The 14,345-nt window shown below is 41.4% G+C and overlaps 1 protein-coding gene across 2 annotated transcripts in view; it reads left to right on the forward strand.

Moving 5' to 3' along the window:
- LOC143021768 (uncharacterized) overlaps positions 1 to 14,345 on the forward strand; it is a 54,603-nt gene that overhangs the window by 16,920 nt on the left and 23,338 nt on the right. For both annotated transcript variants that reach the window (XM_076179481.1, XM_076179482.1), the window contains 2 exons: positions 10,279 to 10,391; positions 11,283 to 11,377. In XM_076179481.1, coding sequence (XP_076035596.1) covers positions 10,279 to 10,391; positions 11,283 to 11,377 — 208 coding nt within the window. The remainder of the gene's footprint in view (positions 1 to 10,278; positions 10,392 to 11,282; positions 11,378 to 14,345) is intronic.

Below are 14,345 nucleotides of genomic sequence, written 5' to 3' on the forward strand. Positions count from 1 at the left end.
GCTGGTGAGGTTATTTAATGTTTAAGAGAGGGTAGAGTGCCGGAGGACTGGAGGAATGCCTGTATAGTTCCGCTTTACAAGGGAAAGGGGGACAAGTGTGAGTGTAGTAGTTTCAGAGGGATCAGCTTGTTGAGTGTAGTTGGGAAGGCTTATGGGAGGATCTTGATTGAGCAGATTAGGAGAGGAACAGAGGGAGTAATTGTTGAAGAACAGTGTAGGTTTAGGACAGGTAGGGGATGTGTGGATCAGATTTTTGTGGTAAGACATATGTGAGAAAGCTGTAGGAAAAGGTATGGATGTTTTTTGGGCTTTTATGGATTTGGAAAAGGCTTACAACAAGGTAGACAGGAAGACATTGTGGGAGGTACTGCAGATGTATGGGATAGGAGGAAAGCTGTTTTTATGAGAGTGGTAGAGCTTGTGTTAAGATTAGAAATGGAGAGAGTGAATGGTTTGAGGTAAAGGTGGGACTTCGTCAGGGATGTGTTATGTCACCCTGGCTGTTTGATGAATGCAAGGGTAGTGGGTCAGGGGTTGGAGATGGTTAAAGAAGATGGAAAAAATTGGGAAATAAGCCAGTTGTTGTTTGCTGACGACACTGCACTTGTAGCAGGATCAGAGGAGGGATTGAGGAAATTAGTGACAGAGTTTGAGAAAGTGTGTGAAAGAAGGAAGCTGAAAATAAATTTGGGCAAAAGTAAGGTGATGAGATGTACAAGGGTAGAGAGTGATAGCAAGCTGGAAGTGAGCATAAAGGGAGAGAAAATGGAGGAAGTGGATAGTTTTAGATACTTGGGTGGGAATGTGGCAGGAAAGGGAGGAGTGGGGGTGGAGGTAGAATGTAGATTGAGAGAAGTGAGTAAATGCCTTGGTTGATTAAGAAGTGTGATGAGAAATAGACATCTGGGAGTGGGTGCTAAGAGGAGGTTATATGAAGGAATGATTGTGCCGATAGCACTGTACGGGGCAGAAACATGGAACATGAGAGAGGAGTTTGAATGTGTTTGAGGTGAAATGTCCGAGAAGTATGATAGGGGTTACTAGGCTAGATAGAGTAAGAAATGAGGTAGTGAGGAGGAGAACAGGGGTGGAAACGGAGCTGGGAGATAGGGTTGATGAAAGAGTATTGGGATGGTTTGGACACATGGAAAGAATGAGTGAAGAAAGATTAGTAAAAGAGGTGTGGAAGGTAGAGGTGGAAGGAGTGAATATGAGGGGGCGTCCTAGGATGAGATGGATGCATGGGGTAAAAGGGACATTACGAAAGAGAGGAATGTATGTTGAGGAAGGATGGGATCGGACAGAAGATAGAGGTGAATGGAGAAGGGTTGTGTATGGATGATGCTGTGATGCATGAGGAGTGGGTGGGGAATGGGGGGTGAGGAAGTACATACATACATACATATACCAAGGCTTTTTCCCCCTTACAAGGGAGGTAGCCAAAAAAGAAAAGGCATAAAATCATTCCCACCCATTCCATCCCTGAATACACTCCACACCCCTCCACCCTCCCTCTCATCTTAGCACCTACTGGATGACAGGTCATCCCTGCACCTTGTTCACTGCCCTGGGTCAGAAGCAGTGTCGCAAGACACAGCACATTCATAGCAAGGCTGCTTCATTAAATCGGCGACCCCCCCTCTCCGTCCCCCCATGCATAAAGGAGAAGACGGACCAGAGCCACACATCATTTTGGCTGTGATAGAGGAAAACTCTGTTCATAGAGAAATGATGACACTTTTATACTACGACTGTCCCTCTGTTATGCTGTCCCCCAACCCCTTGTTACGGTCCTGTACAATTTCTCTGAATATTCATTTCCTTTTTCGCCTACCTTCCCTGTGATGGGGGAAAAGAATACTGCCACCAAGTCATTCCACTTGGATCGTAAGAGGCAAAAAAAAGGGACGGGGATTGGGACTAGGCATCCTTCTCCTTGTAGCCCCACAGGGGACATTCCTAAAAGAAAAAGCAAAGGTGAGGGAGTATGTATGAGAAATAAATTGATTCAGCCCGAAGGGATTTCTCCCCGTCTTCTCCTTTTCTTCATGAGGGGACAGAGAGGGGGGTTGCCGAATTAATGAAGCGGCCTTGCTGTGGGTGTGCTGTGTCTTGCGACACTGCTTCTGACCCAGGGCATTGGACAAGATACAGGGATGACCTGTCATCTAGGAGGTGCCAAGATAGGAGGGAGGGAAGAGGGTAGAGGGGAGTGGAGTATGTAGGGGATGGAATGGGTGGGAGTGGTTTCTATGCCTTTTTGTTTTTGGCTACGCCCCTGTGTAAGGGGGAAAAAGTCTTTGGTATATGTATCTACCAACTCCCTTTCCACCCTTGCTCTTTTCCTCACCTCCTCTTTTCTCATTCTATCCATCCTAGTAACCTCTACCATACTTCTCAGGCATTTCATCTCAGATATATTTAAACTCTTCCTCTCTTATATTCCATGTTTCTGCCCCGTACAGTGCTGTTGGCACAATCACTCCTTCATACAATCTCTTAGCATCCATTCCCAAATGTCTATTTCTCATTATACCTTTTATTCTCCCAAGGAATTTACTTGATTCTCTCAATCTATATTCTACCCCCACTCCTCCCATTCCTGCCACATTTGCACCCAGGGATGTGTTATCCACTTCCTCCAGTCTCTCTCCCTTAATACTCACTTCCAAAATGCTGCCATCCTGACCCCTTGTATATCTCATCACCATACTTTTACCCACATTTATAAACTTTTTTCTTTTGCACACATTCCCAAACTCTATCACTAACTTCCTTAATCCCTCCTCTGATCCCACAACAAGTGCAGTATTGTTGGCAAACAAAAACTGGCTGATCTCCCATTTTTCTTTATTTTCTTTAACCACTTCCAATCCCAGGCCCATTACCCTAGCATTTACCTCTTGCACCACCCCATCCATGTATAGATTGAACAGCCAAGGCGACATAACACACCCCTGGTAAAGTCCCACCTTTACCTCAAACCACTCGCTCTCTCCATCCCTAATTCTAACATAGGCTCTACTATTCTCGTAAAGACTTTTGAATGCTCTTAACAGCTTCCCTCCTATCCCATATATCTGCAATATCTCCCATAATGCTTTTCTGTTTACCATGTCATAAGCCTTTTTGTAAATCCATAAAGGCCCAAAAAACATCCTTACCTTTTTCTAAAGCTATCTCATATATCTGCCTTAGCACAAATATCTGATCTGCACAACCCCTACCTGTCCTAAACCCACACTGTTTCTCACCAATCCCTCTGTTCTCTCCTAATCCTCTCAATCAAAACCTTCCCATAAGCCTTCCCAACTACACTCAACAAACTGATCCCTCTGAAACTACTATACTCGCATTTGTCCCCTTTTCCCTTGTAAATCAGAACTATACAGGCACACCTCCAGTCCTCCGGTACTCTGAGAATGCTTTTGTATGGATGATGCTGTGATACATGGAAGGGTGTGGGTGGGGGATGGAGGATGAGGGAGTATGTGTGAATGATATTTTGACACAGCCCAAAGGGACCTCTTTCCATTTTCTCTTTTTCTGCATGAGGGGATGGAAAGGGTGGGTCACCGATTAAATGAAGCAGCCTTGCTGTAGATATGCTGTGTCCTGCTACATTGCTTCTGACCCAGGGCAGTGTGTAAGATCCAGGGATGACCCATTATCCAGGAGGAGTCAAGAAAAGAGGGAGCAGGGGGTGGTGAATGGGAGTGGAGTATGTGGGGATGAAATGAATGGGAGTGGATTTATGCTTTTGACTTTGGCTACCTCCCTTGTAAGGGGGAAAAAGGTCATTGGTATATGTATGTAGCTATTGTATTGAACAAAATAGTCCTGTGGCCTGTGCTCATCATTCCCTCAGTTGTCTGGCCTGCTGTGAAGAAAGTTTGGTGACCCCTGTTCTAGAAAACAAAGATATTCTATAGACAGCACAAAACAAAGCATTAAGAATGATATTGGAATACACCAAAACCATCCCAACTAACCTGTACTCATGCCATTGGTCTGCTGCAATAAAACCAAGGCAGTGAATCAATTGGATCTTATAGTTTTAATACTACTTTAATAACTAGAGTTGATCACCTATTGTATTTATTGATCTATTTCAAATATATATATTTATATGTATATAAATATTTATATATATATATATATATATATATATATATATATATATATATATATATATATATATGTAAGAGAAGATTTGGAATCTGGGATCCATATTGGAAAACAGTAAACACCAGATTCAATTGAAGGTTTTATTTGAAGGGTTTATTTGGTTTATTAAACCCTTCAATTGAATCTGGTGTTTACTGTTTTCCAATATATATATATATATATATATATATATATATATATATATTTATATATATTATATATATATATATATATATATATATATATATATATATGTGTGTGTGTGTGTGTGTGCTGTGTCTTGTGACACTGCTTCTGACCCAGGGCAGTGGACAAGGTGCAGGGATGACCCGTCATTCAGGAGGTGCTAAGATAAGAGGGAGGGTGGAGGGGTGTGGAGTGTATTCAGGGATGGAATGGGTGGAAATGATTTTATGCCTTTTTCTTTTTGGCTACCCCCCTTGTAAGGGGGGAAAAAGCCTTGGTATATGTATGTATGTATGTATATATATATATAAACATATACATATACCAAGGCTTTTTCCCTCCTTACAAGGGAGGTAGCCAAAAAGGAAAAGGCATAAAATCATTCCCACTCATTCCATCCCTGAATACACTCCACACCCCTCCACCCTCCCTCTTATCTTAGCACCTCCCGAATGACGGGTCATCCCCCGTCTGGGGTATTGGCTGCTTGTTATTGTGGCAAAGTAGCATGCAGTTGATACTTTAGGGTCTATATGGGGCGCCCCTACGGACCAGAGCCACACATCATTTTGTCTATGATAGAGGAAAACTCTGTTCATAGAGAAATGATGACACTTTTATACTACGACTGTCCCCCAACCCCTTGCTGCTGTCCTGTACCATTTCTCTGAGTATTCATTTTCTGTGGTGGGGGAATTCCCTTTGGTGGGGGAAAAAAATACTGCCACCAAGTATTTCCACTTGGATTGTAAGAGGCGAGAAGAAAGGGACGGGGATTGGGACTTGGCATCCTTCTCCTTGTAGCCTCACAGGGGACATTCCTAAACGAAAAAGTAAAGGCATTATATATATATATATATATACACAGTCGCCGCAAAAAAAATCTATACACTAGGACTTTTGGACAATAAAACTCAAAAGTACAACTAACATGTGCTTTATTTCCACTTAAGAGTTACATTTAGTATTTTGTCATGTTCCCCTTGTTCTTGAGTACCATCTGGATCCTTCTGGGCATTGAAGAGGCGAGTTTGGTGAAGTAGGCGCTGTCCATAGTGACCCAGATCTTCTTCAGCACCTCCTTCAGGTCTGGAATACTGGTGGGTCGCGGCTCCAGTTCGTTTTTCATCAGATTCCAGGCATTTTCTATTGGGTTCAAGTCTGAGGAATTGCCTGGCCACTCCATAACACTGATATTGTTGTCATTAAGGAACTTTATCACTTCACTTATAAAAAATAAAATCACTGCTCTATCACTCGTTCTCTTTCACCCTTGAATTTTGATAACCATAGAAAATATGATGAAGCCAATTTACAGAGTATGGGGGTCACACAGGTACAACTACAATAAATATAATCAAGATGCCGACGTCGGCATCCTCGCGTACCCACTTGCTCTTCATGACGCCTATGTAGGCGTCACCGTATGGAAGGGGTTAATCCACCAAGGCATTTACTCGCTTCTCTCAATCTACATTCTACCTCCACCTTCACTCCACATTTTCTGGCCACATTTGCACCCAAGTATCTAAGACTATCCACTTCCTCCAGTCGCTCTCCCTTAACCTCTTCACTCCGGGGCACATCGCACGTCAGGCAGCATTAGCTGCCCGACGTGCGATGTTGCGTTATAATGATCGCATTATGAAATATAAAGTCAGTGCTCAGTCGTTCGTTCTCTTTCACCCGTGTATTTTGATAACCATAGAAAATTGATGAAGCCAGTTTAGAGAGAATGGAAATTACGTAGGTACGACTACAATAAATGTAATCAAGATGGCGATGTCGGCATCGAGTACCCACTTGCTCCTCATGTCACCTATGTAGGTGTCACTGTATGGAAGTGGTTAATGCTCACTTCCAGTCTACTGCCACTTTCACCCCTTGTACATCTCATCACCTTACTTTTACCCACATTTATCTTTAGCTTTCTTCTATCACATACTCTCCCAAACTCTGTCACCAACTTCCTCAATCCCTCCTGTGATCCTGCCACAAACGCAGTGTCGTCTGCAAACAACAGCTGTCTCACCTCCCACTTTTCTCCATTTTCTTTAACCTCTTCAGAACGGTTCAAAATCTCTTTCACCTGTGAATTTTGATAACCATAGAAAATGTGATGAAGACAGTTTAGAGAGTATGTCATTACGCAGGGGCAACTACAATAAATATAATCAAGACGCCGATATGGCAGCCTCGCGTATCCACTTGCTCCTCATGCCGCCTACGTGTGCGGCACCGTATGGAAGGGGTTAACCATCTCCAATCCCTGACCCACTACCCCATCCATGTATAAGTTGAACATCCAGGGTGACATAACGCATCCTTGACGAAGTCCCACCTTTACCTCAAACCATTCACTCTCTCCATTTCTAATCCTGACACAAGCTCTACTACTCTCATAAAAACTCTTGACAGCTCCTAGAAGCTTTCCTCCTATCCTGTATATCTGCATAACCTCCCACAGTGCCTTTCTGTCTACCCTGTCTTAAGCCTTTTCCAGATCCATAAAAGCCCAAAAAACATCCTTCCCCTTTCCTATAGCTTTCTCACATATCTGTCTTACCACAAAGATCTGATCTACACAACCTCTACCCATCCTAAATCCACACTGTTCCTCACCAATTACTCCCTCTGTTCCTGTCCTAATCCTCTCAATCAAGATCCTCCCATAAGCCTTCCCAACTACACTTAACCACTTCCATACGGTGACGCCAACGTAGGCGGCATGAGGGGCAAGTGGGTGCGCGATGATGTGGACGTCGGCATCTTGATTATATTTATTGTAGTCGTACCTATGTAACCTCCATTCTCTCTAAACTGGCTTCATCATATTTTCTATGGTTATCAAAATTCACGGGTGAAAGAGAACGAACGATTGAGCACTGACTTTATTTTTTATAATGCGATTATTATGACGCAACATCGCATGTCGGGCAGCTAATGCTGCCAGACATGCGATGTGCCCCGGAGTGAAGAGGTTAACAAGCTAATCCCTCTGAAACTACTACATTCACACTTGTCCCCTTTTCCCTTGTAAAGTGGAACTATACAGGCACTCCTCCAGTCCTCCGGTACTCTACCCTCTCTCCAGCAAACATTAAATAATCTCACCAGCCAGTCCACCATCACTGTACCTCTTTTTTAAGACATTCTGCATGGCATCCATCCAGACCAGGTGCCTTACCTGCTTTCATCATCTTAACAACTGCCATCACTTCATCCTTCCTTATTTCTTTTCCATTTTCCTCATTCATCACAGTCATTTTCTTAGCATTTCCCACTACAGCTATCTTTCCTTCCCTATCCTCCTTCACATTTATCAACTCCCTAAAATATTCTGCCCATCTTCCCCTTGCTGCCTTCTCTTCCATTATCATCTCTCTATCTGCACCTTTTACCTTTTCTTCTCTACTTGATTCACCTCCTCTTCCTCTCTTAATTTCTTTCCAAAACATCTTTTTATTACTTTCAAAATGTTCTGTCATACTCTTTCCTCATTTCACATCTGCTCTCCTCTTTGCCTCCTTTACCTTTTGCTTTACTTCTCTTTTCTTTGTACCTCTCATATGACTCCCTCGTCCTATTTTGTAACCAATCTGTGAAAGCTCACTTCTTCTCTTCTACAACCTTCTTTGTTTCCTCATCCCACCATTCACTACCCTTCCTTCTATTTCCTCCCATCCTTCTTGTTCCACACACTATCTTTGCACACTTTGTGACTCCCTCCTTGAACCATCCCCATTCCTGCACACCTAGCTCTACTCTATCCTTCACTCCCTCCCACTCCTCCTTCAGCTTCTTGTACTCCTTTTCCTTTTCATTTAAAGAGTTCACTCTAAGCACCTCCCTACCTTTTGTCCCTTTCCTCTTTCTCCATCTATCCTCCACTCTCAACTTACCTTCCACCAAAAAATGATCTGATATTCCCCCACCCTCTCCCCTTAGCACATGTACATCCTTAACTTTTCCTATCATAATCCTATTTACCACTACATAATCCATTAATGCTCTATCTACCACCCTTCCATCCACCACCCTCTCCCATGTGTACTTATGCATGATTTTCTTCCGAAACACTGTATTTGTTATCATCAACTCTCTAGACACATTTCCACCATCAATTCTCCAGTACGATTCTTTCCTGGAACTCCACATTTCCCAACCACTCCATCAATTGGCTCCTTTCCTACCCTAGCATTAAGGTCTCCCAGTACTATTACATTGACATTTCTCCCTAAATCCTCTATGCACTCATTTAGATCTATCCAAAAAGCCTCCCTTTCTTCTACACTCTTCTCACTGCCAGGCCCATAGGCACTTGCAAAAACCCACATCTCCTTTCCCAGTTTCACCTTCATCCACATTATCCTTGAGGAAACCTCCTTCCACTCCACTACACGTTTACCTATCTCTTCACTTACTAGAATAGCCACCCCTTCCCTCCCTCACCCTCTCTTCACTCTTGATAACCTCCCACTTACACTCTCAAACTTACACTCACCCTTCCCTTTCAACTTAGTTTCACTCAAAGCCAACACATCCATCTTTCTTCTCACAAACATACTACCTATCTCTTCCCTTTTACTCTCATCTGTACCACATCCACGCACATTAAAAGACCCAGACCTTAGGGTGCTGGTTGGAAAACTCCCAGACCCTCTTATGCCTTTACTTTTTCTTTTAGGAATGTCCCTTGTGTGGCTACAAGGAGAAGGATGCCTAGTCCCAATCCCCATCCCTTTCTTCTCGCCTCTTACGATGCAAGTGGAATTACTTGGTGGCAGTATTCTTTTCCCCCACCACAGTAAAAAAAAAAAAATGGCTGAAAAGTCCACATAGACATTTGGGCACAATTAAGAGTCATGGTACTGTTTTATTATTCTATTAATGATGAAATTATCTAGTTTGAATAAACCTAAGCTCAAAAAGATGTTATCATCAAAATTGCTTTTTATAAAACTGGATACAATGATGTTCCTTTTTAAAACAGAATTACAATCAACGATTTTTTAATATTGTCCCTGTTAATGCTATGGTTTGTGTCTCTTATATCCCAAAAAGATAATACATTTTGCAAGAAAGATATTTTAGTTCTTCCCTTTCATGAAAATCTTGTAAGACCTCCTTGCATCCTTAAAGAGTTCAATATCAATGTTAATTTCCAAAACAATACCATCAAATAACTCTTCATTTAAAATTTCCCTTGCAATATTGTAGGATGCATCTACAGTATTCCCTATAAACACTGTAGCTCCTGTTAATTTGGCCAAACTGGTAAAAATTACATGTAAGGATGAATCAGCATAAATATAGTATAAGGACGGGCCAAATGTCTAGTGGGGTTTTTGTCCATGTAAGAGACACAAACCATAGCATTGACTGGGACAATGTTAAAAAAATTGTTGTTTGTAATTCTGTTTTAAAAAGGAACATCATTGAATCCAGTTTTATAAAAAGCAATTTTGATAATAACATCAATTTGAGTTTAGGTTTATTCCAATTAGATAATTTTGTCATCAATGAAATGATAAAACAGTATTATGACTCTTAATTATGTCCAAATGTCCATGTGGACTTTTTGGCCACATGGTTGTCTGTGTTTTTTTTTTATTATTACTGTTTTAATGTTTTATCATTATCATTATATTTTCATGTGTATCTGTATGTGGGTATATGTACATAGTTTGAAGGTTTTATGTGGCTGTAACCTTCCCCAGTTTTCTTATTTCTGTATAAATATTGTGTTGTATTTTTCTTTCTTGTACTCTGAAGATGTTGTAATAGACGAAAACATTTGGTATTCCAAACTTTAATTTCCCTGTGGTTTCTGAATGATCATTTAGTCACGTGTTTTTGTGTGATTATTTTTGCAATATATATATATATATATATATATATATATATATTCTTTCCTGAAAACAGGTGACTGCAGCATCCACTGTTGAAAGTATGGCAGAAGAGTATTTGTATACAGATGAAGAAAAAGACATTGTACTTCTAGAACGTAGATGTGAACCATTGTCTTCTTTAACAAGGTGAGAGTAGGTTACATACATATACCAAAAGTGTTTTCCCTCTAACAAGGAAGGTAGACAAAAAACAAAAGCATAAAATCCACTCCCACCCATTCCATCCCCACATACCCCACTCCCACCCATTCCATCCCCACATACTCCACTCCCATTCACCCCACTCCATCCCTCTTATCTTGGCTCCTGGATGACAGGTCATCCCTGCATCTTGCCCACTGCCCTGGGTCAAAAGCAGAGTTGCAAGACACAGCACATCTACAGCAAGGCCACTTCATTAAATTGGTGGACCCCCCTCTCCATCCCTTGCAGAAAGAAAGAAAGAAAGAAGAAAAAAAAAAGGAGAGAGAGAGAGAGAGAGATATATAATATGGGGAGAAATCCCTTTGGGCTGCATCAAATTATTTTTTCACACATACTCCCACACCCCCCATCCACCACCCACTCCCTCTCATTCATCAAAACTCCTGTCCTTCCTCAACAGACACTCCCCTCCTTCCCAGTGGGCACCCCCTCCCCATCCATCTGGTCAAACCTCATGTTCACTCTCTCCACCTCCACCCTCCACACATTTTCCACCAGTCTTTCTTCACTAATTCCCTCCATGTGTCCAAACCATCCTAACACTCTTAGTTGATGTTTAATAATAGTGTATGTGATATTTGAATAATTATATATTTTGTTCTCGTCTGTGATGTGAATTAATTTTTCTATTCATATGTGATATTTGTGGTATACCACCCTTCACTCATCCTGGAGATATGCATATACACATATATACATCTGTCTACATATTAATGACCTCTGTATGCATATATACATATACTTTCATATATACCCATGTGTATACACATATAATACAAATGCTAAGTTTTACTTATTATTTTGGTACCACAGAAAAGTGGAGGAATCCTTTGAATATCATGTGAACTCGAATATAAAGCCTGTAATCAGAAGCTCAGATAATAGATTGATGGAAAAAGCAAAGTTTGGTGAGTATTTTATGAAATTGTAAGAGGTTTCTCTATTTTATTTTATTTGTCTTATGTACATAGATTTCCTTACAATCCTTTAATTCTTCTCAGGCAGTAGGACTTACTCAAATGGATTTTATTTTTTGATGACAAAAAAGTTGAGAAAATCTGTACTGCTTGGTAAAAGAGTTAAACCAAAATACTGATGCTTTACTGGGCTAATTTTACCCTTACAAAGGACTATAATAAAGGTTCAAGTCTGTATCTATATATCAAGGGCTTCTTCCTCCCTTATAAGGGAGAAAGCCAAGCCAAAGGAATGCACCCACTTCCACCCATTCTATTCCTGTCCACCACCCTTTTTTTCCCTCTCATCTTGACTCCTTGTGGATGAAGGATCATCTCCATTTCCTGCCTTCTCCAATTCCATAAAGGTACAAAAGATGCCATTACATTTTGCCAAAGCCATCTCACAGAGCTGCCTTACTACAAAAATCTAATCCACACATCCTCTACTTTTCCTGAGCCCACACTACTCCTCACCAATTACTCCCCCTGGTCCTCTCCTCATCCTCTCGATTAAAACACTCTCATAAGCCTTCCTAACTACACTAAAAAATCTGATACCTTTGAAACTAATACTATCACTTATGTCCCATTTTCCTTTATACTGGCACTTCTACAGTCTTGCAGCACTCTTCCCTCCTGTAGACAAACATTAAACAACCTCAATAGCCAGTGTACTATTACTGTACCTCCCTTCTTCAAAGACTGCATGATGCCCATCCAACCCAGGTGCCTCAACTGCTCTCATAATTTTGAAAATTCCTTGGATCTCCTCTTTTCTTATATAATTTCTGTTTTCCTCCCTCATCACCATCATTTTCTTAGTACCTCCCACTGCCACCATCAGTCCCTCTCTATCCTCCTCAACAACTCTCAAAAATACACCTTGAAGATACTTGCTTCCATTCCACCACATGCATACCTGTATCTTGATTTACTAGTAGAGCCAACCACTTCCTTCCCTCATCCCCTGCTCACTCCCAACACCCTCCCCACTACACTCCCAAGCTCAAAAACACTTTCCCTTTTAAATTAGTTTCACTTTCATTGAACCTTGAAGATACCTCCATCCACTCCACCACATGCTTTCCTATTTTATTACTTGCCAGCAGAACTATCCCTTCCCTCCCTTGTCCTCTCCTCACTCCTGACACCATCTCCACCAGTCTCCACTTAAGTTTCACTTAATGCAAACACAGTTTCACTTAATGCAAACACATCTATATTCCTTCACACAAACATACTACCTGTCTCTTCCCTTTTACTTTTATCTGTATCACACCCATGCATATTTAATTATCCAAATCATAGGGTTGTAGTTGGCTTATGCCTTGACTTCTTGTAGGATATCCATATAGAGAGCAGGATACCTAGTCCCATCACTCTGTCCCACTTTAGCTGCCTTTTACGACCCACATGGGAAACTTGTCGGAATTCTTTCCTAACCCTACCACAGGGACAGAGGTGAGGAAAATATATATTCAAAAAAGTAGTGCTCAACAATTTTAAAAGGAAATAGCATAATGGAGGGATAGTTGCAGTACAAAAATGTAGAATCATTCCTCTAGGAGTAAAGATGTTTCTCTTTCCTAGACAAAATTATGTCAACCAACCTTTTTACAGGCATCCCCACTAATCTATTTGTATATGTGTTAATATATATGTTTATTGTATTGAATTCATGTCGTTTTGAAAAAAAAAGTATACAAGATGTCTTGGCGACACCAGGAAAAACATTTGGTAACTCCATTTGGGTTGGGAAATAGTGTTCTGGTCAGTAGGTGTTGTACCCCAAAATAGTCCTTAAAGTATGTATGTATTAATTGCACATGCTACTGTGCAACTAATACATACATGCGTTATACCAAAGGCTTTTTCCCCCTTACATGGGGACTAGCCAAAAAGAAAAAGGCATATAAACCACTCTCACCCATTCCATCCTCTACATACTCCACTCCCTTCCACTCTCCTCCCTCTCTCTCATCTTGGCACCTCGTGGATGACAGGTTATCCCTGCATCTTGTCCACTGTCCTGGGTAACTAAACAACCTTTGAAAACACCAAATTCGATACTCGTCCAACAACCCCCAGATATAAACCCCACAGGGAGGGAGGGAGGGAGAGAGAGAGGGAGGGAGGGAGAGAGAGAGGGAGGGAGGGAGAGAGAGAGGGAGGGAGGGAGAGAGAGAGGGAGGGAGGGAGAGAGAGAGAGAGAGGGAGGGAGGGAGAGAGAGAGGGAGGGAGAGAGAGAGAGAGGGAGGGAGGGAGAGAGGGAGGGAGAGAGAGAGGGAGGGAGAGAGAGAGAGAGAGAGAGAGAGAGAGAGAAAATCCACCCAAGATAGGCCCTGTTCAGTTTGAAAAAGTGTGTAATAGTGTGTTTACTGAAGTCAAGTTTTCTTATAGTTTACCCTGAAATTATCCCTCGTTTTCTTTTATGCTCGATCCGACAGATATTCTGTTTTCATATCAGGAGAAAATTAAGATTAAGCACAATTTAATACATATTCATATAGGAAATTATGTCTACTATTTGTAGAATTTTAAGTGGTGTTTATGTCGTGTAGTGATACTGTAATAAGTAGTGTTAATATTGTGACTGATGTTGATCGGCGTTGAGATCAAAGCATGGGAAGTCGAAATGCCCCCTCATTACTCTAGCATAATATATGATATTACAATACCACGTAGGAAGAGGTGAAGAGGAGGGATAAAAAAGAAAACACGGAAATATTTAAAGATCATTGGGATTTCTACGCACAGTGGTCGATCGTTTCCGTAAGCAAGAGCGTTTTGGCATCTAGACGCGCAGAAAGAATGAGGGTGATGATGGTGGTGTTGTTGAGTGTTGGAAGAATTTATAATAACATTTAACCCAAGTGATCGTACTCGTATACATCTGCACGCACAAAACCACCCAGGC

The sequence above is a fragment of the Oratosquilla oratoria genome, chromosome 42 (genome assembly GCF_046742065.1).
Source record: "Oratosquilla oratoria isolate Oo_2021 chromosome 42, ASM4674206v1, whole genome shotgun sequence".
Taxonomy (NCBI): domain Eukaryota; kingdom Metazoa; phylum Arthropoda; class Malacostraca; order Stomatopoda; family Squillidae; genus Oratosquilla; species Oratosquilla oratoria.